This window comes from Hippopotamus amphibius, chromosome 12, assembly GCF_030028045.1.
Source record: "Hippopotamus amphibius kiboko isolate mHipAmp2 chromosome 12, mHipAmp2.hap2, whole genome shotgun sequence".
NCBI classification, from domain to species: Eukaryota; Metazoa; Chordata; class Mammalia; order Artiodactyla; family Hippopotamidae; genus Hippopotamus; species Hippopotamus amphibius.
Genome location: NC_080197.1, coordinates 23,942,072 through 23,969,611, shown reverse-complemented (window position 1 = coordinate 23,969,611; position 27,540 = coordinate 23,942,072). Strand labels below are relative to the sequence as shown.

At 50.2% G+C, this 27,540-nt stretch overlaps 1 protein-coding gene across 5 annotated transcripts in view; it reads left to right on the top strand.

The window, feature by feature from the left end:
• The window catches only part of EPB41L1 (erythrocyte membrane protein band 4.1 like 1), a 125,337-nt gene that overhangs the window by 54,131 nt on the left and 43,666 nt on the right, over positions 1–27,540 (top strand). For all 5 annotated transcript variants that reach the window (XM_057701609.1, XM_057701612.1, XM_057701608.1 and 2 more), the window contains exons 4-9: positions 14,205–14,395; positions 15,445–15,609; positions 17,525–17,629; positions 18,190–18,232; positions 21,549–21,624; positions 26,624–26,842. In XM_057701609.1, the coding sequence (XP_057557592.1) occupies positions 14,205–14,395; positions 15,445–15,609; positions 17,525–17,629; positions 18,190–18,232; positions 21,549–21,624; positions 26,624–26,842 (799 nt within the window). The remainder of the gene's footprint in view (positions 1–14,204; positions 14,396–15,444; positions 15,610–17,524; positions 17,630–18,189; positions 18,233–21,548; positions 21,625–26,623; positions 26,843–27,540) is intronic.

Here is a 27,540-nt window from a genome sequence, read left to right as displayed (position 1 = left end):
AGTGACTACAGCCACCAGGGTACTTGCTAGATGCCAAGGCCACTGTCTGGCAGAGCTATGGCTGGGGGTGTCCTTGGGGACCTTAGGGGGCTGGACAAGTAAAGGACGAGGAAGGAGTTCTGAGGATACTGGTCTCCTTCGCGGCTGCGGGCCATGGTCCTTGCTTCCCACCCCCACCCCCATCCCCACCCAGAGCTCTGAGGATGCACTGGTGGAGGAGAGACACTACCGTATGTTCCTGCCTTCACTCCTGGATTCACATATCGCCTCCTCTGCACCCAGAGGTGGGAGTGTAAGAGGGCTGGGTTTAGGACCCCTCTGGGGCTGTGGGGAGTTCAGCTGCTCCATCTCTCCCCCACCTCCCCGCATGAGGAGTCTTCCAGATTCAGGAGCAGCCGGGCCAGATTGAGAGCTAGGGACACGAGCGATGCCCTCAGAAGCTCCTGGAAGAATCCGTGCTGCCTGTCCCGGGCAAGGGTATGGAGAATAGAGGCGACTGTGTGCCCGCCTGCCCACCCATCCCTCCATATGGAGCCTGTGGCAGCGGCAGCCTGTGCCAGCCTCCTCTCTGAGCCACTGTGGCCCAGGGAGGCTCTGCCAGCTCCACGCAGGGATGAAGCTGGCACCTGCTGGCCAGTCTGAGGTCATGCCTGCCTGGTGACCCCCTGTACCAGATTTGTGTGTGTGCAGAGCATGTTTCCTTGAGGGGTCCCTCAAGGCAGTCCTGGAGGCGATCGGTGCAGGGGACATTATTCCTATTAAAACCTGCCTGGGCCATGTGGCAGTTCCCTGGGCCCAGTTCTCTGAGCTTCATGGAGGGCTGTTTCCCAGCACTGGCATGAGAACAATGCTTGGTCCTGCAGTCCTCACTCAGTAAATATTGAAACGTCCAATGAGGCCTGGAGAGGAAGAATGACTTGTCCAAGGTCACAGGCAACTGGGTGAGAGAGCCAGCACTAACGGACGCAGGTCTTCTCACTGGTTTGGGGTTTTTGCAGCCCAAGTGCCTGCTTCTCTGCTGCTGCGGTTCTTCCATGCACAGGACTCGGGTGGGCCGGGCATTATAGCCTGGCGCCTGAGACTGCCTCTTAGGAGGGGCCTGACATTGGTCTCCCAGCCCTTGCCCCCAGAAGGTGGGAAGGAAAGGCCAGGCTGCCTCACAGATGATGGGCCAGGGCTGAGGCATAGGCGGCCGGTAGACCTGGTCCCTCTTGGGAGTGTCCAGAGCCAAGAGAAGGCTGGGTGCCCGGGCAAGTTCTGGGCCTGAGCCTCCGGGGGCAGTAGAGAGGGTCTCCTGACTAGGCCGGCTGAGGTGGGCGGTGCCTTTGTGTTAGCTCCAGCACGGGTGTCCACGTGAGCCTCTCTGGGCTTCTGTGTCCCCATTTATTAAAAGAGGATCATAATCTCTATCTAGGGTAATACCAGTGATTACACTATCAGAGTGAGAACATTTATTGAGCACTTACTGTATGCCATGCACTGGGATGGTAAGTGCTTTGCATTATCTCACAGCAACCCTGACAGGTAGGTGCTATTATTATCCACTTTTTACAGATGAGTGACTAAGGCTCAGAGAGGTTGTGTCACCTGCCTGAGGTTACACAGCTGGAAAGTGGTTGAGTCCAGAGCCCCTCTCTCTACCATGGCATTATACCGGGGGCAGTATCTGGGAGTACCAGGTTGGTGTCCAGCAGAGCCAGACACCTGATGTACCAGGGCTGGTCCAGGTGGAGAGATCTACATGTTGGGTCTTGTGAGGCAAGGGTGGCTCTGTGACCTGAGTGCTTCTGGGGTCCTGAGGGGTAGGGGCAGAGAGTTACTGGCTGGGAGCCTGAGAGAGGGGTTGGCCATGGCTTTCTGCTTCCTGGCCAGGATCCCCTGGAAGTGGGGATGCTCTGGACTCCCTGCTCCCATTGGCTACAAGGGAAGACTGGTTGGCGCTAAGGCTGGTTGGCTCTGACACTCACCCCTGCCACATTTGATAGGAACCCAATGACCAGAAAATACAAGGGAGGGAATGCAGGGGCACCAGCTGGGACTGTGAAGAGGAGGCCCTGAGGGGAGGGGACATGAGCGTGGGTGGGTTGGGGGGGGGTGGGAGCAGGCTGGCACTGCTTCCTTTGTGGGCGGGAGGCTTGTGGGTAAGAATAGTAGCAGCCAACATTTATTGAGCACTTACACATGCCAGGCACCCGTTTTAAGGGCTTAACTGTACAACTCATACAATCTTCACAAAACCCTTTGAGGTAGGAATTTTTCTTCCTCCCATTTTACAGATTGAGGGAATTGAGGCTTAGCCATGGAGAGATAGTTGCTCAAGGTCACCACAGCTCGGTCGTGGGGGAATCTGGATTCAAATCCAGGCAGTGTGAGTTGGAGCCATGTTCCTGATGGCCATGCCAGCAGCCCGCAGTTTCTTCTTAGAGGTCATACTCAGTTTTGTTCAATTTGAAAAATATTCCCTGAGTACCTCCTGCAGGTCGTATATGGCCTCCAGGGAAGCATCCCTCTCCTCAAGGGGCTCCCAGTCTAGCCTGGAGAGACATGGACGTGACACAGGGGAGGTAAGGGATGAGCTGTCAGCTTTGTCAGCGTGGGTTCCTATTCTGGTGATCAGGGGAGGCTTCAAGGAGATTGGGACCTTTGCGCCGGGCACCAAAGGCCAAGTGAAATTGTGATAGCTGTGAGGGAAGGGCACTCACTCCCCTGGGTCAGAGGGGAGGGAAATAGGGGCGTCTTTGGCGAACGGGCGGTCTGGCGTGCGTGCAGCAGATGGTACAGGGGGCTGGGGGTGCAGGGAGGTGACTCAGAAAGTCAGCTTGTGTTTGGGCCTTTGGCAAAGCTCTGGAATCTGCCAGACCTGAGCTCTAGTCATAGCTCCACTGTGTACTAGCTGCATGCCTTCGGGGTATCACTTAGCTGATCTGAGCCTCAGTTTCCTATGTGGACAAACACACCTATCTCATTGAGACCACGTTAGGGTTGTTATGTAAAGGACCTCGTGCAGTGCTGGCACACCACAGGGACTGGGCGAACATCAGTTCTCTCCCCCTTCAGTCTCTCTCAAATGTCAGACTAAGGTGTTTCCACTTGACAAGGAGCCTGGAGGCTGCGGGAACCTTTGCGGGTGTTTGGTCTGCACAGGGCACGCATTTGGGGCATGTGGGGCATGGCAGAACTGTGTCTGGGAAGGTCCCTTTGGCAACTGTAAGAACCACAAGGAAGGGGTGGGCTCAGCCTTGCGGGAAGAACATCTGCCCTGTGGACCTGGAGGACTGGGGAGGGAGGGAGGTTGAAACCGCACTAAGATGTCCCCTCGGGCGGTTGGGGGAGGAGCAGCTTAGGGTGGGGAAGGCCTGGGGTGGGGGGGCATGAATTTGATTTGCAGCCTCATGAGTTTAAGATGAAGAACTCGTCTCCCTTCAGTCATTCCGAAGGTTGCGCAGCGTCTTCTTTGTACATCTGGGGTTTTTTTTTTCCTTTTGCATAATTTCCTTTGGATGAATCCCCATCAGAGCTTCTTCCATAATAGCAGCAAATTGGCACTAAGTGCCCGACAATAGGAAGATGATTGAGAACGTTTTGGAACATCCAGTGGATAAAATAGTATGCAGCCGTGAACAGCCACAGAAATACTGAGCCTTGCAGAGTATGGAGCTGCACTCGTGAAGCTCCTTTGCATTCTTTCTTCATTTCATTTCCTGTCCCTGTGACAGAGGTGGGACAGGGGTTAAAGCCTTGCCGTGCACAAAGAGGTTCAGGCTAGGCTCTCATCTCTTTGAGGGCAGCTTTCATGTTTTATTCATTATTCTATCTTCATCGTGTGGCTGAGTGATTTGCAAATGCTTGTCTGGTAAAAGAATGGATTGAGTGGGCAAAGCAGAGGGGAAGTGACTTGTCCAAGGTCACGCGAGTAGAAAGACCCAGAACCTGGGTCTCCTCATCCCTACTTGCCTCCTTCTTCTCACTCACCACTCAGTATCTGGGAGGGGAGTAGGATGGAGAGGTTCCCAGCGAGGACTGCGGACAGACCAGGGCTGAAGTCTGGTTTCTGTCCTTACCGACTGTGAGGTCTTGGCAAATCAGTTCAGCTTCTTAAGCCTCAGTTGCCCCATCTGTAATATGGGTAGTCTGTACCAGCTTTTAAGCTTGTCATCAAGACTAAGGGATTTCAGGCATGTAAAATTCTTAGCATGGGAACTAGCACACAGTGAAGCACCCATGAATGTTAGCTGTGATGATGATGATATAATAATGAGGAAATATTTCTGATACAATTCATGTTTGTTTGTTTGTTTTGCCACGCCATGTGGCATGCGGGATCTTAGTTCCCCAACCAGGGATCGAATCGGTGCCTCCTGCAGTGGAAGTGTGGAGTGTTAACGACTGGACCACCAGGGAAGGCCCTCTGATACAATTAATGTTAAATGGAAAAAACCCATAAAACTAGGAGCACTCGGATTAAAGTGTAAAATTAGGTCTGACCATAGATACAGATTGGAAGAGAACAGGCAGAAATGGCGTTACAGCAGGTACTGTGGGATGTAAATAAGACTGACCCAAACAAACCATTTTTAAATAAAATATGTTTACTTTTTCTTTCATTTTAATTACAAAAGATTTATGTGAAAAATCCTAATAATTCAGAAGCATATTCTCTCTGTGGCTCCCCATCCAAAATCCTTCTCTCCAGAAGTAGCCAATGAAAACAGTGTGGTGTGGGTCCTTCCGGAATTTTTTTCCTATGCCTACGTAAGCATACAAACCAGGATGGGACCATAACTTGCATTATTGTTTTATAGTGTACATTTTTTCATTCTATATGCTGACATCTTTCCATGACAATGTGTATAAAACCCATCTCAAAAATGTTCATTATAGATGGGTAATACTTTTGTAATTCATTTTTCAATGGATAAATCCTAGTTCATTTGGCCATCAACATGGAGTTGATGGACAGTTAAAGTAGTTTAAAATTTTACTCTATTCTAAATACTGCTGACAATGAACTCTCCTAGTATTTAAACAAAGAAAATCAAGTGAGAGAGATTCAGAAACTGTGAGATCTCGAAGGGTTGCCAGGGAAGATCTGCTGCTTCTCCTGTCTTCTCTCGCCTCCTTGCATCCCTTCTCAGCAGACCCCGAGAGGACAAGGACACTGCTGCAAAGCCCTTGTTTGTAACTGCAGTTCCGTGCTGCCTCTCACCAACTGCTGATCAGTGAGGTCCAAGCAAAATGATGGTGATAAAAGGATCCTTTAGATTGTAAAGCATCCTGCACGTGGGAGGGGTTGATACTGCTGTTATTATTTCTACATCCAGAGCAACAGTAACTTTGGTTACATGGTTGAGAGCAAGTCGGAGGTGGTGGGATGTAGCAGGATTGAGGGGGAAGAGCATGGGGCCGTGAGCCAGCAGACCCAAGTCCAAGTCCTGGTTCTACTCGAGCTGACTTGTTGTGTGACCTTGGCCAGCCCAGCCTGCCTGGGGAATAAACCTGTCTATCTTGTGTGGCCCTTGTTTGAGCTCAAAGGAGACAAACCCCAGAAGACAGCCGGCTCATTATGCGGCTCTCAGAGGATGTCCCACTACAGGGAGGTCTCTGTCTGCCTCTGCAGTCGCCAGTGTGGTCCAAGTGGGAGGCACTTCTCCTTCCTGATGCTGTTACTCTGCAGTTCTGGGCATAATGACGTGGTCCCTGGCCTACAACTGCACATCAGTCTGTGGCTCCGCGGTGGCACGTGAACCTTTGGGCAGGAAGCCAGTGCTGACGGGTGGCAGCCTCTTCACATTGCTTGGTTTTATTTGATGCGATGCCCATGGGTACCGCAAGCCTCTGACAGATTGCCGGCTCCCCACTGCCGAGTATGGACCTGAGCAGCAATAGGAATGACTGCGGGCCCAGCTCCAGTTTCCACCCCCCTGACTCCATCAGAGGCCCAGCTGGGAGGGCGGCACAGCCCCCCCCTCCCTCATAACAGGCGGTGGTTTCATTCTTGTCCACCTGGAGATTGTCACTCAAGGAAGTGAGTGTTCCATACTGGGGAGATCCCAATGGGAAGTAACATTGTCCCCAGAGGAGAAGAATAACTCTTAGTAGGCTCTCTGTCTCACTGTTTTTGCTTTTAATTCTCTTCTTTTTCTGTTCTGACACCAAAAGTAATACCTGCTCATAGTAGAAACATTGTGTAACACAGAGAACCCCTTTTAAAAAGCCAAAAAAAAAGTCTGTAATTCCTGCTCTAAGGGAATGCTGTTGTGAACATTTGAGCCTTTAGACTCAATACTCAAGGTGAGAATTTCTAATATTTCTTGAGCATTAACTGTGGGTTTTGGCATGTAAGTGCTTTACGGACATGATCCGATTCGATTTTCATAGCAAACCTGTGACGTGGCTAAGATTATCCTCGTGATTTTACAGATGAAGACACTGAGGCACAGAGAGGTGACGGGAGGGTTCGAGGTCTGCTGGTCTCCTATTTTATCCTTAAGCACTAGACTAGACTGCCTCTCCCCAATTTCTCCTCTCCTCCCTCTCTCATTCGTATATCTATTTAGTGTCAGGTGGTGGATCAGTCAGATTCTGGCAGAAAACAGAATTCTACTGAGATGCTTCAACGCTGAGACGTTAATAAAGCCGTGGGCAGGGTGAAGGCCGCCCACAAGGGGTACCCGCAAACCCACGGCCTGAGTGAGCAGAGGGAGGGAATAGTGTTCCCAGAATTCAGTGGTGGCTGGGCCTCTGTAAGGAGCTGTCACAGAGGGGTTCAGCCACCACCAGAAGCACAGGGAGGGCGATTGGGAAGATATACCCCCCCCCCCGCCCCGCTTCCACCCTCTGACCTCCTGCCAGTGCCTCCCATTGGCCACAGACACCCAGAGGTCAGCAGGCAAGGGAGTTCAAAGGACAGTCCAAGGGCTCGGTCTCCTGCTTCTTGGAGCAGGGCATGGTTCTGGGGGTACACGTGGGGACCAACAGCCCAGGAGATGGTCGTAGGGGGATGGGGAAGATATGCTCCCTGACTTCCCCCGCAAAAAGAATCATCTTGGTAACTGTGATTACTGAAAACATCATTCCGGACAGAAGAATCTCACTTTCTGCCTAGCATTCTTTTTGGGTTCGTCTTTTCCACACCCTGTCCATTTCTTTCTCTCTCCACTCCTTCCTACCTTTAGCTCCTACCTGGTTCAGAATTATCACAAACCCCTGGGCAGAAGTTGTGTCTCAGATTTAGAAGAGAGCCTTCCTGGCTAGGGTGTGATTGTTCGTGACCACGGACACGCGTGGCTGTGTGTGCCCTTGTGCTGTTCCATTGCTGTGTGTATGCATGTAAAGGCATGCTTTCAGTACACGTCATAAACATCTGTGATATATTCTGCCTTGTCTTTAGCGTGACTGTAACTTTTGTATTTTAAAGTCCTTTTGTTCTCTGAAACATCCTTTCTCTACACAGCCCTACTCTGAAGTGGGAGGACAGGGGCTGTCATCCCTATTTGACAAGTGGAGAAACTGATGCTCAGAAAGGGGAAGTGACTCACCCAAGGCCCATCAGATAGGAAGTGACAGAACTGAGACAAGAAACCGTGGTCCTGATTCTGAATTCAACTCTTCCCAGTGTATTTGCCTTTCAGTCTCGGGAAGCTTTTCCTTAGCCAGCTTCACCCCTGGGAGAAATTCGTTCAGGACGAACCCCCTGAGGCTGCTGAAATGTCATGTAGTGAGACGGACTTTGGAGTCAGAGACTTGGCACAGCCTTATGACCTTGGGCAAGTTGGTAGACCTCTGTGGATCTGCGTGTCCTCATCAGTAACATAAGGATGATAATATCAGGAGTTTGGATGGAAAAATCAGGTACTTAATGTCTGATAAGTTGTCGGGACAGAGTGGCTGGCTGGGAGCCAGAAAGACTCCTGAGGTGAATACAGCCCAGGTCTCTAGACTTGTCTCATTGGTGCCCCATCCACCCATCACCCATGTGTTTTTCCATTTATCCATCTACCCATCCATCTGACCCCAGACTCCCTGGGTTTGAATTCTGACACTGCCATTTCCTAGCTGTGAGATTTTGGGCAAGTTACTTCACTTCTCAGTGCTTTAGTGTCTTCTTTTGTAAAATGGAGATGTTAAGAGTACCTATTATAGGTTATTATGAAGATTAAATGAGTTAATTGATGTAAAATGCTTAGATTAGTGCCTGGTAAATAGCAAACTCTATAAACGTTAGCTTTGTCATTGTTATTGATCAAGAACTGTGCTAAGCCCTGGGGAAAATGGCAAATGAGATAAAGTGTTTTTTTTTGTTTTTTGTTTTTTTGCTGAGCTGTTCGGCCTGACCAGGGACAAACCCACGCCCTCTGCAGTAGAAGTGCGGAGTCCTAACCATTGGACTGGCAGGGAATTCCTGAGGCAGATGAAGTTTTGTCTTTGTGGAGTTTATATTCTAGAGGAGGAATAGAAGCAAATAATTAAATCAATCAATATAAGTTCGGTTTGTGAACTTATGAAAAAAACCAAACCCGATATGCTTGCTTCATGGGAACAGGGTTTCTGTTTGAGGGGTGATGAAAAATTTTAGAAGTAGATGGTAGTGGTTGTTGTATAACATTGTGAATGTTATTAATGCCCCTGAATTGTTACACTTCAAAGTGGTTAAAATGGCAAAAACAAAGTAAAGCAAAACCAAAAAACCGGCTGTAACCAAAAAAATAGAAGGAGGGACCCACTTTAGACAAGTGGTCAAGGGGCACATAGATTGAGATCAGAAGGGTGAGAACTGTCAAGAGACAGGGGATAAGCCCACTGTCCACATGCCATGCAGCTGGACCATCAAGGTGACCCCCCAAGACAGGGGGTCTGAGGTGCGGACAGAAAGCCAGTATGAAACCATCATCACAGTGATGGTGGCAGTAGGGGAGGGGAAGAGGGGAAGTGGGGGAGGGGAAGTGGCGGGAGCTGAAGCAGCGACCGTGTACAGGGACCTGGAGCTTTGATAAGGAGGTTTCTGTTTTATTTTGATGGGAAGTCATTGGAGGTTTTAAAGAGGGCTTTAAAGAGGGCATCCAGTTGGAGTGTTTTTGTGTGTGGGGGAGGGGATCTTCCCAGCCCAGGGATTGAACCTGTGTCCCCTGCATTGGCAGGCAGATTCTTAACCACTGTGCCACAGGGAAGTCCCTCCTGTAGGAGTTTTGAAGAGATCCCTGTGGCTGCTTTGTGGAGAATAAACCCTAAGGGGGCCCGAGTGGCTACAGGGAGACCATGGAAGGGGTGGGGCAGCCATGCAGGCAGAAGCTGAGAGTAGTTTGGACCTGGGCAGAAGTGGGGGTGGAGAAAAAGAACAAATCCAGTTTACTGGACTGAGAGATGCTGAGTCATACTAACCCTGGTGGGAGAGCTTGATGTATAAACCAGTCGATTCATTTTTAATGAGGGGCACAACTGCAGGCCAAGTGGATATTGCCTCCTTGGGGCGAGCACACCCTCTCCCTGCAGGCCGCCCGGATGGGAAGCCACCGTGTCTGAAGGCTGCACAGTGCCCCCGGAGAGCGAGCCTGGGGAACCAGCCAGTGGTTGCAATGTTGAAGGGCATCAGAGGCCGACAGCCTGCTGAGCTGGCCCCAGAGGGGGCCAGGCAAGCATGCTGGGCCTTACTGGGCCCCTGTCCTCCAGACAGGGCTGGCACAGGCCCTGTCAGCATTTACCTCTCTGGCTGACCTTTCCCTTTCCTGATCCTATGCATTCGGGTTTTCCTATGTTAGTGTCATCAGTCCGGCTTCGCCAGCCTCTGTCTCTCTCTCTCTCCTTCTGGTGGGCCCTTTTTTTTTTTTGGCCTCGCTGTGTGGCATGTGGTTCCCCGACCAGGGACTGAATCCGTGCTCCCTGCCGTGGAAGCGCCGAGTCTTAAGCACTGGACCACCAAGGAAGTCCATGGGTGGGCACTTCTAAACTCCTGCTTCGCAGGCCACGCCCCACTCTGGCTTCCCATCACTGCTGGTGATTCTAGACCCTCTCAGGGTTGTTTTCTTGGGTGCCCTCTCTATGTCATTTTCCTGAATCTCCATCACCCTCCCTGAGAGGGAGGAAGGACTGTCTCTGTGAGGTGACCTAGGCTCAGAGGAGTGAAGTCACTTGTCCAGAATCCCAGAGGGAGCTAGGGGTGGCGCTGGGCTCGGGGTCTAGGTCTGACTGACCTGGGTCTGCCGCCTGCCCTGCTGCCCCACATGGAGGAGTCCACGCGATGACTGTGTACGGAGTTCCTGACGCTGGACCTGGCCCGCAGCGGCTCAGCGACGGGAGCTGTGACCTTTCCAGCAGAGTAACACTTCTGACTCTTGCAAAGCTGCCCTCCCCCCATGCCACTCCCCGCCCCCACCATGCTCCTTCACTTCTCCCTGACTCCAGCCTGTCCCTCCTGCTGCCAGGCTGTGTGGCGCTCACCTTAATAGGCTTCTTGTTCCAAGAAGCCAAGATGTCAAGGCTCCTCCCTGTCCTCTGCACAGCCCTGCTTGTTCCCATATCTGGGCGTTTGCCCGCATGGTGACTCAGCCCAAGCGCCCTCCCTTCCATCACCTGTCTAGATTCTCCCCTCTTCCAAAACCTAACTCCACCTCACCCTGCACTCCCTACCCTATAAGTCTTTGGGAACGCCAGGCCGTACTCCTGATGACCAGGTCCTAGAATCTTCTAGAGGCTGAAATGTACACCAGCGAATCTAAGTCACATCCCAGGTGAGCATCGTCCGCCCATGTTGCCGTGAGCTCCACGGGAACCAGCACACGTCCCTCTGGGTTCCCTACAGGGCCTGGCCGGCCTGGCCGCCCAGCGGGCTCCATCAGTCTGTGCTGCCCTGGGCCTGGGTAGAACTGTGCCCACGTGACTGGCTGTGGCAGAAGCCAAGGCCAGGTTCTTGGCTCACTCTTTGTGCCCCAGTGAGAGAACCGTGCCGTTATCCCTGGACTTGTGAGGTGAAGGATCTCATCATCATAGGTTTAAAAAATAATGTGTTTTTTTTTAATTCACAATTTTTTTTAAAGTTTAAACAGATTTTATTTATCTCTTTCTCATCCTGTCATACCAGGCCATGTGCATTGGAAACGTTTATTTCTTTTTTAAATCATTCAAGAAATCTCCAAGTGTAGTGGAAAAAATGAGAACTACAGTTCAACAGAAAGAAGAAAAAAATAATTTGTATACCTGCCTTCTAGAAACAACCACAGTGGATACTCTGCTGAATTTTCTGTATCTGTATGCGTGCATTAATCAAAATAGGGTTGATCTGTACAAACTGTTGTGTATCATGCTTTTTCACTCAGGTGAAAATTTTCCATGATTTTAAAAAAAATGTATTTACTTATTTGGCTGCATCAGGTCTTAGTTGTGGTGCACAGGCTCTCTAGTTGTGGCACAAGGGCTCCTCTACAGCGCAGGCTGAGTTGCCCCGAGGCATGTGGGATCTTAGTTCCCCGACCAGGGATCGAACCCGTGTCCCCTGCACTGGAAGGTAGATTCTTAACCACTGGACCACCAGGAAAGTCCCTTCCATGATTTTTTGCATCGTCTTTTTTCACTGTCTAGAGTGGATACGCCATCTTTTATCTAACCAGCCCCTGGCCATGGCATTCATCAGTGGTCCATGCCACCTCCTTGGCTTCCAGCCTGGGCCTGAGTGCTTTCTCCTCCAAGGAGATTCTGTTGAGGTTTGCTTGAGGCAGCAAAGTGCAGTGGAAAGAATAATGGACCTGGAGCTGGGATCTGGGGTGTCAGGAGGCTGAGTGGGGAGGAGAGTGGGCGGGAGGGACCAGGGAATACCTGTCTGAGGAAATGACTGTTACTCAAGCCTCTTTTGCTCTCTGGGTCTCACCTGTAAAAGAGGAGGAGGAGACTGAATTATCTCAGAAGGCTTCCAGCTCCTCTCATCTGTGGTTCTGCCAGCACAAGGCAGTCATGCCAGCAGCCTCTGCTGGAGACCCGGGTGGTGAAAGACTGGGATATTTATTTAAGATCACTCCCCTGGCTATTTCCAAGACGATGCAGGCCCAGGGAAGGTTCAGAGAGTGCGGGCTGAAATCAGACTGAGGCAGAGGCGGGAGTAGATGTGCTGGAGCCTCTGGGCTGTCTGGGCCCGTGAGGGGTGTGTGGATTCTGCTTCTCCCAGCACAAAACATACAGATTAGTCTGTGGATTTTTTTTTTTTTTGCAGCAAAATTAAGCAGGCATTTATTTTAAGGGGTCTTCCCTGTAGGCCTTATCTAGTGTAATGGCTGATCTCCAGTGCAGGCTTAGAAGAAATCTAGAGCCAGGCAGATACGTCTCAGTTTGACCCCACGAAGCTGTGAGCAGCCCCAGAGCAGCTCTTGTCACTTTGTGCTCTGGCTCAGAATCAGCACTGAGTGTCATGTAAACAACGGAGAGCCTTAAATATGGCTCTAAGTCATACCCGTAAAGCCACGGTAATGACGTGAGTGGAAAGCGTTTCTGGATGGGGATGAGGCAGTGTGGACCAAGGCCTTCCCTTCCTCCCCATCTTCTTAACAGCAGCACCCATAACAGCAGACCCTCTCATCTATGTTATGAGCTCCGGCTTACAAAGCGTTCCTCTGGTTATCCACGAGGTGGGAATTGAGGTTGCTTGTGACCTGTCTAGGGCCCTAGAGATGTTGGGTGGCTGAGTGGGATGCTGACAGCCCCTGACTTTCTGTCCAGTGCCTCTTGCTTTGGGCGGAGCTGGTGGCCCCTGAAAGGCAGGGGGAGAAACCAAAGAGTAAAAAGGGAACGTGGGGCCAGGGCTTGGAGCGTGTGCACAGCCCAGGGTGGATCCAGTGTCTTTCTGTCTGCCCATCAAAGGCCGCATGGTGTGTGGGGTGAGGAGGGACCTGCCAAGTCTTGTCTGGATCTTTCTCATTTAGTTCGATAGATTCACAGGAAGGCTCTAGACTCAGGGGTGAGGGTTCCTGCTTGCTTCTCTGTTTCCCGGTTTTAGCTCTAAACTAGTTGTTTTTTTTTTTTTTGGAGAGGTTTGTTTTCACTGATGGGGGTCAGAAATGGGTGTTTTTGCCTTCCTTAAAAACAAACAAACAACAAACAATCTGTGGGTTAAAAAATATATATGCATTTTAAAAATTATACAAGTAATTCCAATGTGTATGAAGTAAAAAATGAAGTTCCCTTTCTTATCCCACCCTGTGGAACTCTTTTTTGCCTCTATCTACTTCTGAATTATTAACCTCTCTTATCAGTTTGGTGAGTATCCTTTCAGATCTTTTACTACATGTGTACAAACACAAAGATGTATAGTTGAGGTTATTGGTATTTTTTTTTAATATAAAAATGGAACCGTGCTGTTCTCTCTCTCTCTTTCTCTCTCTCTCTCTCTCCTTTTCTCTCTTTGCAATTTGCTTATTCCCAGGAGCAGCTGGTCCTTGATTCTCTGAACTCTCCTCATTTCCTGCTCTGGGGGGAAATGATAAGAAGAGTCTGTCGCAGAGGCAATTTCTAAGTCCCTTGCTTTTTGGATGAGTCCTAGTGAGAGGAACTGACTGCCCATGTTGGCAGATGTGGGGCCCGAGCCCAGTTTGCCTGACTTTGACATCAACGGGGCTATGTGTTTTTTAAGAGTACCTTCCTGTCTTATCTCTTTAGGCCCGTCCTGACACTATCCCCGTGAAGTCAGGGGGCAGGGATTATTGAGGCTTGGTGCATGAAGAGCCTTGCCCAGTGTCAGGGCTGGAAGGGCTGGGAGCCCAGGGCTCTCTTGGTTGAGCTCAATTCGTCCAACATTGATTGAAGGGCTACTGTGTGCAGGTGGTGTGGTGGGAGAGACAGCCTGGCCGAGGGCCTGCCTGGAGGCGGTCACTGACTGTCCCTGGTGCTCTTGGCAGAGTGGAGCCCCTGGAGAGACTCTCCTCACCCCTAGGAAGGGCCCTGATTCCAGACCTGGGCCAAGAGACTGGAGTCCCTGAGGAGCGATGTGGGCACAAGGGTGGGTGGGGGTCTGTGACCTTGGCTGCTGCCACTGACCCCTCACTCCTCACGACTCTCTCCCCGTCCTCCCTTCCTCCGTCTCTCCCTCCCTCCCTCCCTCCTTCTCTCTGTGGCTCTGTGTCCATTTGTCTCCATCTGTCTCTCTCCGTGTGTGGTTCCTGTCCCCCTCGCTCTGATCTGTCGTGCCATCGCCCCCATCACGTGCTCTCTCCTTCATGCCAATGCAGGCGTGCTGGTCACCATGACAACAGAGACAGGCCCTGATTCCGAGGTGAAGAAGGCTCAGGAGGAGGCCCCGCAGCAGCCTGAGGCAGCCGCCGCAGCGACCACCCCTGTGACCCCTGCAGGCCACGGCCATCCCGAGGCCAACTCCAATGAGAAGCATCTGCCCCAGCAGGACGCTCAGCCCGCTGACCAGGTGTGTGCCTGCGAGTGTGGGCAGCCCTCTTCCTAGCCAGTCCTCCAGGAGGGAGGAAAGACGGGAACTGAGATGTATTATTGACCCACTACGTGCCAAGCACTGTGCAGGGGGCATCGTGTTCATTTTTATATTTAATTCTCCAAGACTTAAGAAGGTAACTGTTGATTTCGCCATTTTACACTTGGGGAAACAGAGCCTCAGAAGGATCCAGTGAGTTACCCAAAGTCACATTGCTATAAAGTGACAGAAGTACAAGTCAAATCTAGATCTGATTCTGAAAATCGATGTTCTTTCAACCTAATTTTCCTATCCCCCAAGCCTATCCATTCTAGCCGGGCAAGCCCAGTGTGCCTCCAGAGCAAAATTCATCACCCTAAAGAGACAAGGGACTTGGGAGGATCGTCTCGTCTTAACATTCACACCTCCCTTAATTCGCGATAGGACCAGAGAGGGCAGGGACTTGGCCAAGGTCATTGAGGGTGTCAGTGACAGAGTTACGATTAGTGGGCAGGGCTCTGACCTCCCTTCTCTCCATTAGATCAGTCCCAGCCTCATGCTAGAGCCAGTGGCAGACTGAGAAGGAGGAGACCACGCCCTGATCACTCACGCACTGTTCTAGGGAGACAGGACGGCTGTGGCCCCTGGGCGTGGTTTTTGTGGAATGCTCCCGCCTGCAAGGGAGCAGTAGGCCCCTTGTACGAGCCCACCCATTGTACACAGAAGCTCTGGCTCTCCTCTGCACACGCCCACCATAGACCGTGGTCACCAGGGGGGTCTTAGGGGGCAGTGGCTCTCATTTGGGGGACTGTCGTAGCCCCAGCTGCATCCTCATTGCATCTCATTTGGATGAAAGGCTACAGTTTGGGGAGTTTCTTGGCGGGCCAGTGGTTAGGACTCTGCACTTCCACTGCGGGCGGCACAGGGTCGATCCCTGGCCAGGGAACTAAGATCCTGCATGCCTTGGGATGTGGCAAAAAAAAAGAAAAGAAAGAAAGGCTATGGTTTCAAGGTCACTGACCAAACCCTTCCTTTGGTTGGAACTACAGAGTCTAGACATGGAGGAGAAGGACTACGGGGAGGCCGATGGCCTGTCAGAGAGGACCACGCCCAGCAAGGCCCAGAAATCACCCCAGAAGATTGCCAAGAAGTATAAGAGCGCCGTCTGCCGAGTCACTCTGCTCGATGCCTCTGAGTATGAGTGTGAGGTGGAGGTAGGGAGCGCCACGGGCCCCGTCCCTGGCCCACTGGCCTCAGAGCCAGGACAGGCCGCTGTGTGCACTCAGTCTGGGCCAAGGCAGGGGGCGTGCATCCTTCACAGGGGCCTGGACCAACTGCCGCATCCTGGGGAGATGACCGGCCGGCCCTCCTTTGCACAAACGGTGGCACTGAGGCCCAGAGAGGGCTCTTATGATTGCATATAGAATTAGACGAGGCACAGGGCTGGTGCCAGGAAAAGACTTCTCAGGGTGGCTGTACCTTGGCAAGGAGTCCCTGTCTAGGGGCTGATCTGCAGCCTGGTAGCACCTCTTCCATCTTACCCAGCAGACACGGAGGTTCAACTGGAATCATTTTCATGTATTTATTGGGTGGGTAGAGGGGTTCTCCCTGTGAACGACCCTGTCCAGGGCCCCAGGACAAACTGGTCACTCGAGGATTCCATGGTAAGGTGTCTCCCCAGCATAGAAAGGCGGCCCATTGGAAGGACTCTCCTCCCCAGGCCATGTAGAGACCCTGTCGCATGGTTCTGTCCCACAGTGGGTGGCGGGGCAGATGCCTCCTCTCTGGAGTCAGCCCTCCTGGCCCCACATTTAGCGTCTCCCTTTGCTATATAGGCTGAAACTCCCATCTGAATTTTGAACTCTCACCCGCCCCCTTAGAGGTTCTGCCCCAGTCCAGGCACCATTCCTGGCCCGTCCACGTGTATGGAAGAGTCCAGAGGGTGGCCTTACTGCTGAGAATTATAGGAGTCACCTCCCTTCCTCCCCGAGTCCTGGTCTTAAGGGATTGACTTACTTCTGAGGCCTGAGAGACTGGTTCCATCTTCTTTGCAGGGTTGGAACTTTTTTTTTTTAAACACTTATTTCTTCCATGGAAGAGTTGCAGGGGGGACACCTTGCCTTCTCCTGGGCAAAAGAAAGGGGCATTTTCTCCCTCCTCTCTCCTGCCCATGCTGGCCCCGAGGTGCTGTTTCAGCCACCGTAAAGGGGTGTGAGGGTTTGGCCAAGGCCGCTCTGTCTGAAGGTCTCCTCCAGGCTCAGGAATCCCTTGGTTTTCTAGCTGCTCCCCACAGTCAGGCCTTGTATCAGTCCCCGGTGACCTAGCTAGCCCTTGCGGGGACCTCACCCTCTGTCCGGAGTGCCCTGCCTCTTTGGGTGGTGACAGCTGCACGCCCCCTGCCCTCTCATCCCTTTGTTGACACTCATTCTCACGTCTGTGGGTTTGGGGTATGCAGCCAGGTCCTGGGCTTTGTCCTTCTGAATCCTCAGGCCTGGATGGTGTTCAGGTAGACACCACACGTGGGTGAGGGGAATTGGGGAACAAGGTAGCTCAGACAGTGCTGCTTGCAGCTGAGGCTGGTTTAGGCTCCGTGAGCCCCTGTAGGACCCCACTTGCTGCCTGGGTAGGGGTGGCGTTCCCTTAGTGTAAGGGGAGGGGCCAGGGGAGGAGAGTCACGCTGTCGCCCTGTGTCCCAGGCCCTCCCCACTTCCCCTGGCCAGGTCCCTCCGATGTCAGGCTGCTCATCTCTTCCTCTCACACTCAAAACTCAGACTTCTGGTTTTCTGTTCCTTGGGTTCCAGTTGGCCTGTTTCTCTTAATCACTACAGGAAGGAGACGTCAGTCACTCCCCCAGCCCACTCCGGCTTCCCGCCAAGCAGGTCTCAGTTCTAGGAGGACCCCAGGAGGGCTTGGAAGAAGGCAGCTGATGGGCTGGGTGTTCGTGTCCCCCGCCCCAGGATCCCTTAGGACTTGGAGAGCAGAGCCGGGTGGGTGGCAGCAGTGCTGAGACCCTCCCCAGACGCTGGAAGCCTCTTAGGGGTTTTCATGTCCTCCTGGTGGAGCCTGGGGCATCTCCCGCCCCACCCTGAGGTATGTTCTGGCCTCACAGCAGCTCTCTCTTCTCTTTAGAAACACGGCCGGGGCCAGGTGCTGTTTGACCTGGTCTGCGAGCACCTCAACCTGCTGGAGAAAGACTACTTTGGCCTGACCTTCTGTGATGCCGACAGCCAGAAGGTACCCAGGCTGTAGAGTGGGGCTGGCCGGTGGGCCTGCCTTGGGGAGACCTCTTCCCTTAGGCCCCCATTGGCCTGGCCACATCCCATGGCTTCCATCAGTCCTCAGATCTTCATTAGGCACCTTCTGTTTGCATACCCCCAAGGTTCAGCCAGCCCTGCCCATCTTCAGTTCTCTGTCTCCCCTGTGCCGCAGTCCTTCCTTGGGCCTGCAAGTCAGCCCTAGATGGGTATCTGGAGAGCTGTGGCATGGCTGCCTGGGGGAGCTGAGGCACTCACCCCCAGTGCCTCTTCCCCACCCTTGGGAAGCTCCTGTCTGAGTTTCTTCCTTCCCACCAATCCCACCGCAGCTGCATCGCCTATGGGCAATGCCGGGCCCAGGGCCCAGGGCCCAAACCCTGTGTGATGCCAGGCCTCATTCCCTCACCTCCCAGTCCCGAGGGAAAGGACCCAGGCAGCTCAGCCAGGGAAAGGTGTTCCCTCCTAAGGGTGTTCTCTCTCCTAGCACTACCCAAGTCCCCTCCTCCATCTCCCTCTAAGGAACTCTGTCTTCTCCTACAGAACTGGCTGGACCCCTCCAAGGAAATCAAGAAGCAGATCCGGAGTGAGTGGCCTGCTGCGATTGGAACGTGGTGGAAGGGTGGGCAAGGGCTCCAGGCCTCGAGGGCCCCAGTTGTGCGCTCCTTCCTCCTTCGGGTAGTGCATGCAGACCCTGGAGTTCATTTGTTCTGCGTGGCAGATCTTTCGGAAGGCAGGGTATTGTTTTATAGATGAGGAGCCTGAGGCCTGGACGAGAGAAATGACTGTCTGGAGTGGCTCCGTCGGTTAGCAGTGGAATCACGGCCGTGTTCAGGATGTCAGCCCTAGAAGGACCTGCAGAGGCAGCTAGGACAAGGGGACAAACTGACGGCCCCAAAATAGCCACCCTCCTGTTCAGGGCTAGTGTCGGCTTTGGTGATCCATAACCTTTGACTCAGCTCAGAATTCTGGTCTGCACGGTGCTCCAGGCTGCTGTCAACTGATAGGGGTGAACATGTCCTGTGTTTAATGGTGGGTGACTGAGGCCCAGAAAGAGGCAGTTATTTACCCAAGATCATAGATTGAGGTATTGGCCACTCCAGGTCTTGAGCCCTGGCCTCCCAACACCATCCTGCACTCTTTTCAAGGCCTGGAGCAAAGACAGATGAACAGGCCAACAGCCTGTCTTTTCTGGCCCAGAAAGAAAAAGGCATGTTGGGAGGGGCAGGGTGGCCTTCAAATGGCAGAAGGGGGAGGTAGGTGGCCTCAGCCAGGGGGACATGCAGTAGGTGGGGACTTGGAGCCTAGAGGCAGAGAGGTCTTCACCGGGGGCTCCTCGCCCGTGGCTGTGCTTGGGCTCCCTGGTCCTCTGGCTGGAAGGATATAGCCAAGCCTGTTGCCATGACAGCAGGCAGCTGGGCCTAAGGATGCCAGCTGATGATGCAAGAGGGGGCTTAAGGGATTCTTCCTCTAGCCTCCTGTCAGTTGGAGACAAAGAGGCAGGCTCACGGACAGAACCCCCTCCTCTGGGGCCAGCAGGGTCCTAGGCCTGGCCTTCAGGCTGTCCCCAGGAACTCCAGTCAAGCTGGGAGGCCTGCCTCATGCCTGAAAGAATCAGAACACACACAGGTGGCCGAGAGTGTTTGAGAAGGACCAGGACCTTAGAAAAGAGAAGCTGCCGACGGAATCTTTGGATCTCAGCTCCCTCCCCAGGGCAAGAAGTGGTCCCCTCGGGTTATGAAGGGAGCAGGGCTGCCTCCTTTAGTAAAGCCACAGTCTCTGTTCCTCTCCCTGTAGTTTCCACCCATTTATACCAGTTCTGGCTTCTGGGGCCCCCATGGAACAATTTTTTTACCCCTGTTTTTGATTTTTGACAGCCCAAGCCTGCTGGAAGGGGCACCTGAGTCCTTATGTGTTCGCCTTCAGAGTTGGGTATATTTCCTCCCAATCTCAGTGCCCATCATCTAGGGCACTGGAGGCAATTTGTCCACCTCCCTGGATTCCTGCATCTCCCTAGCAAGTGGACTAGTGACCCCTGCCTCACTAGGTGCGGATGAAGGTTCATTGATGTAGGTGTGGACAACAGCCAGCACGTAGTAGGCGCTTCACATAGTAGGAGGCAATCTGGTGTGATGGTTAAAAGGACAGACAAATCCTGGAGTCAGACTGCCTGGATTTGAATCCTGACCCCATCACTACTTCTCGTGTCATTTAATGGTTCTGTGTGTCATCATCTGTAAAGTGGGGGTAACCCTTATCTTTAGGGTTGTCGTAAGGAGAAAATGAGTTATTAGGTGTTCAACACCTAAAAGGTGCCTGCCCATAGTAACACCCCGTTTGTGTTAGCCATTAGTATTATTAATTATTACCATTATTCTCTCTCTCTCTTTTTTTCTTGGCTGCGCTGCACAGCTTGTGGGATCTCAGCTCCCTGGCCAGGGATGAGCCCATGCCGTGGCAGTGAAGGCCCGGAATCCTAACCACTAGGCAACCAGGGAACTCCCCCATGACGATTCTTGAGACAGGGATCGTTTCCCCTTGAGGCTGCTTTGTCCGAGGAGTCAGCTGTGGTCAGGAGCCTGGGTTGTGGGGTCGTATGACCAGACGCTAGACCTGTTTTCTATCGCTGACTAGCTGGGAGAATGACTTAACCTCTCAAAATCTTCACCTATTAAAAGGAAAGTCTACCTCAGGACCACTGTAAAGACTGAAGTCCGAAAACACACGTAAAGTTCTCAGCACGCAGTAGGTGTTGCAGACGTGACAGCTGTATGGTGAAAATGCTGATGACCACAGGGGCAAGGGTGGTAGTGACAGCATGGCCTCCAGCCCTTCATGACCACAGCCCTGCCCTGGGTGGGCCTCACTTTCTCGCTGTGTCAGAGGTCCTTTTAGAGCACGGAGCTCAAAATGTCCCAGGGTGGGCTGACCGTCGTTCTGGATGATGGCCTTTCATCAAGGCCTCCTCCCTCCCCCCTTTGCTTAAGTGGTCATCCCTTTTCTTGGCTTGCAGAGTTTGTTTCCAGCTGAAACCTCAGCCTTTATTTTTCTCTACCTTTTAAATGTGTACCATTAATTTTTTAATATCTAAACATGGAGGTTAACATTTATCCCTGTGAAATGTTCTTTGTTACTGTTAGCCCAATATATTTGCTTTGGGGTCTTGTTTATACTCCAGTTCTGCCATCTGAGATGGAGTCAGCCTCACGTAGGGCAGAGTTTTGCAAAGTGTGTTCTGAGAAACGTTAATCTGGAAGGATGCCCTGTAACAAATGGGTGCAGCAGGTCAGATGGGTTTTGGGAGCTTGATGCATGTCCTCCTTCAGGAGGTGCAATGCACAGTAGCAGAGTGAGGGCTCTGAGAAGTCCAAAGTTAAGAAACCTGTTTAATGTGGTACATCCCAGATGAATTATCTTCCCATTACTGTCCTGGGCCACAGACTTTGGTGTAGAGGAAAGAGCATGGGCTCTGGAGCCAGGTGGCCTGGGTCTGAACCCCAGCATTGCCACTTCCTAGCTGGTGACCTTGGACTGGCCTCTTTATTGCTTGGGCCCCACTGTCCTCATTTACAAAATGGGGATAATCATAGGGCTTACTTACAGGGCTGTTGTGAGCTTTAATGAAATGATGTTTGTAAAGTAATTAACAGCATGCCTGGCATGCACCATTGTTTTCTTTCTTTCTACCTTCCTTCCCACTGCTAGTTCACAAGGCTTTTAATCTGGGCCTCAGTTTCTTCATCTGTCAAGTGGGAATAATGTCCCAGGCTCTCTTATTGGATTGTCCTCAGATTATACTTATGGGAAGACTTTTTAAAAAAATTGCCTGTAGAATGATGCACCTGGGCCACCCACTGGGGAGATGGGGCATCTCTGACCTTTCCCCCATCTTCTCCTTTCAGGCAGCCCCTGGAATTTTGCCTTCACAGTCAAGTTCTACCCCCCTGACCCTGCCCAGCTGACAGAAGACATCACAAGGTGAGGGCTGGGAAGGGGTGATGGAGGAGGGGGACAGGCACAGGGCCCTGGGAGACACGAGATGGTATATGGGTACGTGATGGCAGGTGCCAACCCAGATGCCTACTGAGGCCAGGCAGACAGCATCAACAAAGGAAGCCAACTCAGTGCAAGGGAAAGCGATGCGAACCCATTGGTCGATGGCAACTGACCCTTGACTTCAGAGGGGAGGTGTCACAGGGAGCAGTGGGGCTCAATGTGAATTCAAGAGGACAGATGCCACGTGAAGCAGTTGCTGTTCTGCTCGGGCAATCAATGCCGTGTGGGAATCGGGCCTGATTGTTAGAGTGAAGTTAGAGATGTGAGAGTAAAAACCACATTTTTTAAATGTTGGCAACTAGTTTAAACTTAAAAAGCATGATGTGGGCCACCTCTGGGTAGGATAAGCCAGACTTGTCTGAAGGCTGATATGCTGGGTGGACCACCGGGTTTTGACTTTGGGGATAAGGAGGGATTAGAACACAGATGCCTTTGCAAGTGGGAGCTTGGTCCTGCGTGGGAGTGAAATGAGGCACGTGACCACCCCAGGGAGGCAAGCCTAGGCTGCTGGGGTGAACTTGGATTGTAGGTACAGTCCTGTTGTGCCTCAGGGCCCGTAGATAAGAGGCTGGAAGATTAGAAGAGGGTGGTGCAAAGCACCTCTCAGGATGAGAGCTTCCTTGGGGCTCATCATGCCTCTGGAATCCAAAAGAGGGAGGGGCCTTTCTCTTTATCTAAGCCCCTTCCAAAGAGAGAGTCTTACTTGGGGCTGTGTCATTCGTGCCCTGGGCCCTAAGTGCCCACCAACAATAAGATGTGGCTTGGAGTTATTCCTGCAGCAGGAGAGGGAGCTACTAAGCCAGCCTCTGCCTCCCACTGGGTCCCTCCTTCATCTCTGCCATTTGCCAGGCAATGGGCCAGGGTCAAGATACCAACTCTGGCCTGGGGGAGATAAAACAGATGTCCCTGAAATAGATCAGACCTGAGGCCTTGGCCTCATTAGCCCTGCTCTAATCTCTGAGGTCAGCTTGGGGCCAGGGTGGCAGCAGCAGGGTCTAAACTTCATTCCTGAAAGGCCTGAGAGCCTTAGGCCAATATAGCCTCCATCCCCTGGTCTTGCCCACAGGTGCCTCTCCTCTTTGTGCTGGGCCTCTAGGGACTCCAGGAAGGAAGTTAGCCCTGCCCAGTGTGGATGGCCTCAGAGGACAGGGTGGTAGCGGCAGCTGATTTAGTCAAAAATATTTAGACCCCAAATAAACGGGCCAAAATGATGTGACAAAGTGACTGAAATGAAAGACGGATCAGCGTGTTTGGAAATGATTTCTGGATCCGGAGGCTTTTGAATGAGCCGCCTATCAGCCCACACCCGTGATGCTGGCGGTGCTGGTGATTCTGAGCCTCTGTCTTGGCTGCGAGCACACACTGAGGCTGCTTGCACTTTTTGCCAGAGCTTCAGTTCTGACTGCAAAATAATGTGGAGCAGTAAAAACTGTACTCAGTAAAAGCCACTTAAAAGGAAAAGAAACAAGTAATTGGAAAAAAATGGTGAAACGTAGCAAAGTGGGCAAGGAGGTATTGCAGGCTGAGAATGAACTGGAACATTAAAAAAAAAATACACAATAACTTAAAAAGCAATAAAAAAATGGTTTGAAATGGTTCTAAAAATTGTAAAATCATCCAAGTGTGCATGAAAGTTATAAAAAATCATGGCCTAGTGGTTGGAAATGTTTCTTTGAAACCAATTTGGTTTTAGACAATTCACTTAGAGCTGGAGCCAAATAAAAAAGTTTTGAGAAAACATTGGCAAGGTTTGTCCGGATGATGGAATACGGTGCAGCAGTTAAAATGAATGAAGTTGAGTTGCATGTGCTGACGTGGGAAGGGCTCTGAGGCACGTAGCTGGGAGTGGAAAAACAAGCTGTGCAGTCAGATGTCGCATTTGATAGCATTTACATCGTAAAATATCCATGAATCAAAACCACATGCATTTAAAAAATTTTATTTTATTGAAGTATAGTTGACTTACAATGTTGTGTTAATATCTGCTGCACAGAAAGTGATTCAGTTATACATACATACATATATACTTTTTCATATTCTTTTCCATTATGGTTTATTACAGGATATTTGAATATAGTTCCCTATGCTATACGTTAGGACTTTGTTGTTTATCCATTCTGTTTATAATAGTTTGCATCTGCTAATCCCAGACTCCCATTCCATGCCTCCCCTACCCCCTCTCCCCTTTGGAACCAGAAGTCTGTTTTCTATACCTGTGAGTGTCTTTCAGTTTCATAGGTAAGTTCATTTGTATCATATTTTAGATTCCACGTAGAAGTGAAATCAGATGATATTTCTCTTTCTCTTTCTGACTTACTTCACTTAGTATGATAATCTGTAGGTCTGCCCATGTTGCTGCAAATGGCAATATTTCATTCTTTTTATGGCTGACTAATATTCCGTTGTATATATACGTACCACATTTTCTTTATCCACTCATCTGTCGATGGATATTTAGGTTGCTTCCATGCCTTGGCTGTTGTAAATAGTGCTGCTATGAACATAGGGGTGCATATATCTTTTCGAATTACAGTTTTTTCCAGATACAAAAGCCCAGAAGTGGGATTGCTGGATCATATGGCAACTCTATTTTTAGTTTTTTGAGGAACCTCCATACTGATTTCCATAGTGGCTGCACCAATTTACATTCCCACCAAGAGTGTAGGAGGGTTCCCTTTTTTCCACACCCTTGCCAGCATTTGTTATTTGTAGATTTTTTAATGATGGCCATTAACCAGTATGAGGTGGTACCTCGTAGTTTTGATTTGCATTTCTCTAGTATTTAGCAAGGATGAGCATCTTTTCATGTGCCTATTTACCATCTATATGTCTTCTTTGGAGAAATGTCTCTTTAGGTCTTCTGCCCATTTTTTGATTGGGTTTTGTTTTTTTGTTATTTAGTTGTATCAGCTGTTGGAAATTAATTCTTTGTTGGTTGCGTCATTTGCAAATATTTTCTTCCAGTCCATAGGTTGTCTTTTTGTTTTGTTTATGGTTTCCTTTGCTGTGCAGAAGCTTGTAAGTTTGATTAGGTCCTATCGGTTTATTTTTGCTTTTATTTCTATTGCCTTGGGAGCCTGATCTAAGAAAACATTGGTACAATTTATGTCAGAGAATGCTTTGCCTATGTTCTCTTCTAGGAATTTAATGGTGTCATGTCTTATATTTAAGTCTTTAAGCCATTTTGAGTTTATTTTTGTATATGGTGTGAGGGTGTCTTCTAACTTCATTAGTTTAAATGTGGCTGTCCAACTTTCCCAACATTGCTTTCTGAAGAGACTGTCTTTTCCCCATTATATATTCTTTCCTCCTTTGTTGAAGATTAATTGACCATAGGTGTGTGAGTGTATTTCTGGGCTGTCTATGTTGTTCTATTGATCTATATGTCTGTTTTTGTGCCCATACCATGCTGTTTTGATTACTGTAGCTTTGCATTATTGTCTGAAGTCTGGGAGGGTTATGCCTCCTGCTTTATTCCTTTTCCTCAGGATTACTTTGGCAATTCCAGGTCTTTTATGGTTCCATATAAATTTTAGGGTTATTTGTTCTAGTTCTGTGGAAAATATCATGGGTAATTTGATAGGGATTGCATTAAATCTGTAGATTGTTTTGGGCAGTATGACCATTTTAACAATGTGAATTCTTCCAATCCAAGAGCATGGGATACCTTTCCATTTCTTTGAATCACCTTCAATTTCCTTTATTGTTTTGTGATTCTCAGCATAGAAGTCTTTTGCCTCCTTGGTCAGGTTTATTCCTAAGTATTTTATTTTGTTTTTGCTGTGATTTTAAAAGGGTTTATTTTGTTGTTGTTGTTGTTACATTCCCTTTCTGATATTTCATTGTTAAGTGTAAAGAAATGCAACCGATTTCTGTATGTTAATCTTGTACCCTGCTATCTTGCTGAATTTGTTTGTCAGTTCTAGTAGTTTTTCTATGGAGTCTTTAGACTGTAGTATCATGTCATCTGCATATAATGACAATTTTACCTCTTCCCTACCAATTTGGATACCTTTTTTTTCTTTTTCTTGACTGATTGCTTTGGCAAGGACTATGTTGAATAGAAGTGGTGAGAGTGGGTATCCTTGTCTTGTTCCAGATTTTAGCAAGAAGGCTTTCAGCTTTTCACTTTAGAGTATTATATTGGCTGTGGGTTTGTCATAAATAACTTTTATTATGTTGAGATATGTTCCCTCTATACCCACTTTCATAAGAGTTTTTATCATGAATGGATGTTGAATTTTACCAAGTGCTTTTTCTGCATCTATGGAGTTGATCATGTGAAGACCACATGCATTTCTATATGTCCATGGAGGAAAGAGGTCTAAACACCACAGGGATAACAGGAGTGACCTTTAGGGGAGGGGGTTAGGACTGAGAATGGACATCAAGAGGAAATTTAGAATTACCTCTAAAGTTTACTTTTTTTCCCCACAATAAGAGTATATTAATTGTATAATTAAAAATACATCATCAGGGCTTCCTAGGTGGAGCAGTGGTTAAGAATCCACCTGCCAGTGCAGGGGACCTAGGTTCGATCCTTGCTTCAGGAAGATCCCACATGCCACAAAAAAAGAAAAAAAAAAGTACATCATATTTTTAAAAAGTGGTCAAACCAGCAAAGCAGTCCTAATATAGCTTGAAAATGAGTTAGAAATTGAAAATGTTCCCATAGTAGGAAAAATCTCTCAAACTTAGAAATGAACAAAAATGCTTAACGTTGCATGAAATGTTACATAACCACCTTCTAGGACACACCCGAAGTATTAACACATGACATGCCAGTGTCTGGGGACATTCCTCTTCTACTGCGCTGAGCGTTGATCAGTTTGGTGCTAATGGATCCCTGGGCAGCTGTGCTTGGGGGCGTCTCGGGAGGGAGTGGGCCCCCGTGCCCATGCCTGCTCTCCCCTATGTCCAGATACTACCTGTGCCTGCAGCTGCGGGCGGACATCATCACGGGCCGCCTGCCCTGCTCCTTTGTCACGCACGCCCTGCTGGGCTCCTACGCTGTGCAGGCTGAGCTGGGCGACTACGATGCCGAGGAGCACGTGGGCAACTATGTCAGTGAGCTCCGCTTCGCCCCTAACCAGACCCGAGAGCTGGAAGAAAGGATCATGGAGCTGCACAAGACATACAGGTGAGAGGGCCTCCACCCAGGCCTCCCCTGGCTCCTCAGCCCTCTGGCCAGAAGCTTCCTGGCCAGGCCCCCAGATCCTGTGCTGTAAGTACCCCACCTGGTTCTGCCACTAGTGTGAGGTGTGTCTGAGAGCAAATTATCTCATCAGGTGGGAATGATGGTAGCTCACTGTGTGACCTTAAATGACCTCTTGGGACCTCAGGTTCTTAAGTTCCTGTACGGGTGTGATAATTCCCTGTCCTTGGCCTCTGAGAATGGGTCTCTTTATCTGCCAGTTGGAGATGATAATATCGGTTGTGTGTCCCTGGGTAAGTGTCCTGATGGCTCATCATGGCATAAAGTTCAAAAGTTTACATTCTAAAGCCGGACTGTCTGGTTTACCTTTTGGCTCTGCCTCTTTTTAACCAGGGGATCTCAGGCTGGTCATTTCATTTCCTCATCTGTTCAATGCGGGCACTAATAAAACCTATGTTGTAGGGTCCTGGGGGAACTAAATGGCACGTATTAGAGACACCACATGGTGGCTATTATTGTTGCTCTGTGATTTGAGGGGTTGAGTAATTGATTGTGCAGTGGAAAGCACCTTGTTCCAGGAGTTAGAAGACAGTTAACTAGTTGTGTGATTGTGGGCTGGCTATTTAAATTATCAGCCCCATTTTCTACCTGTATTTTTTTTTTTATTGCCGTGGAAAAAGTTA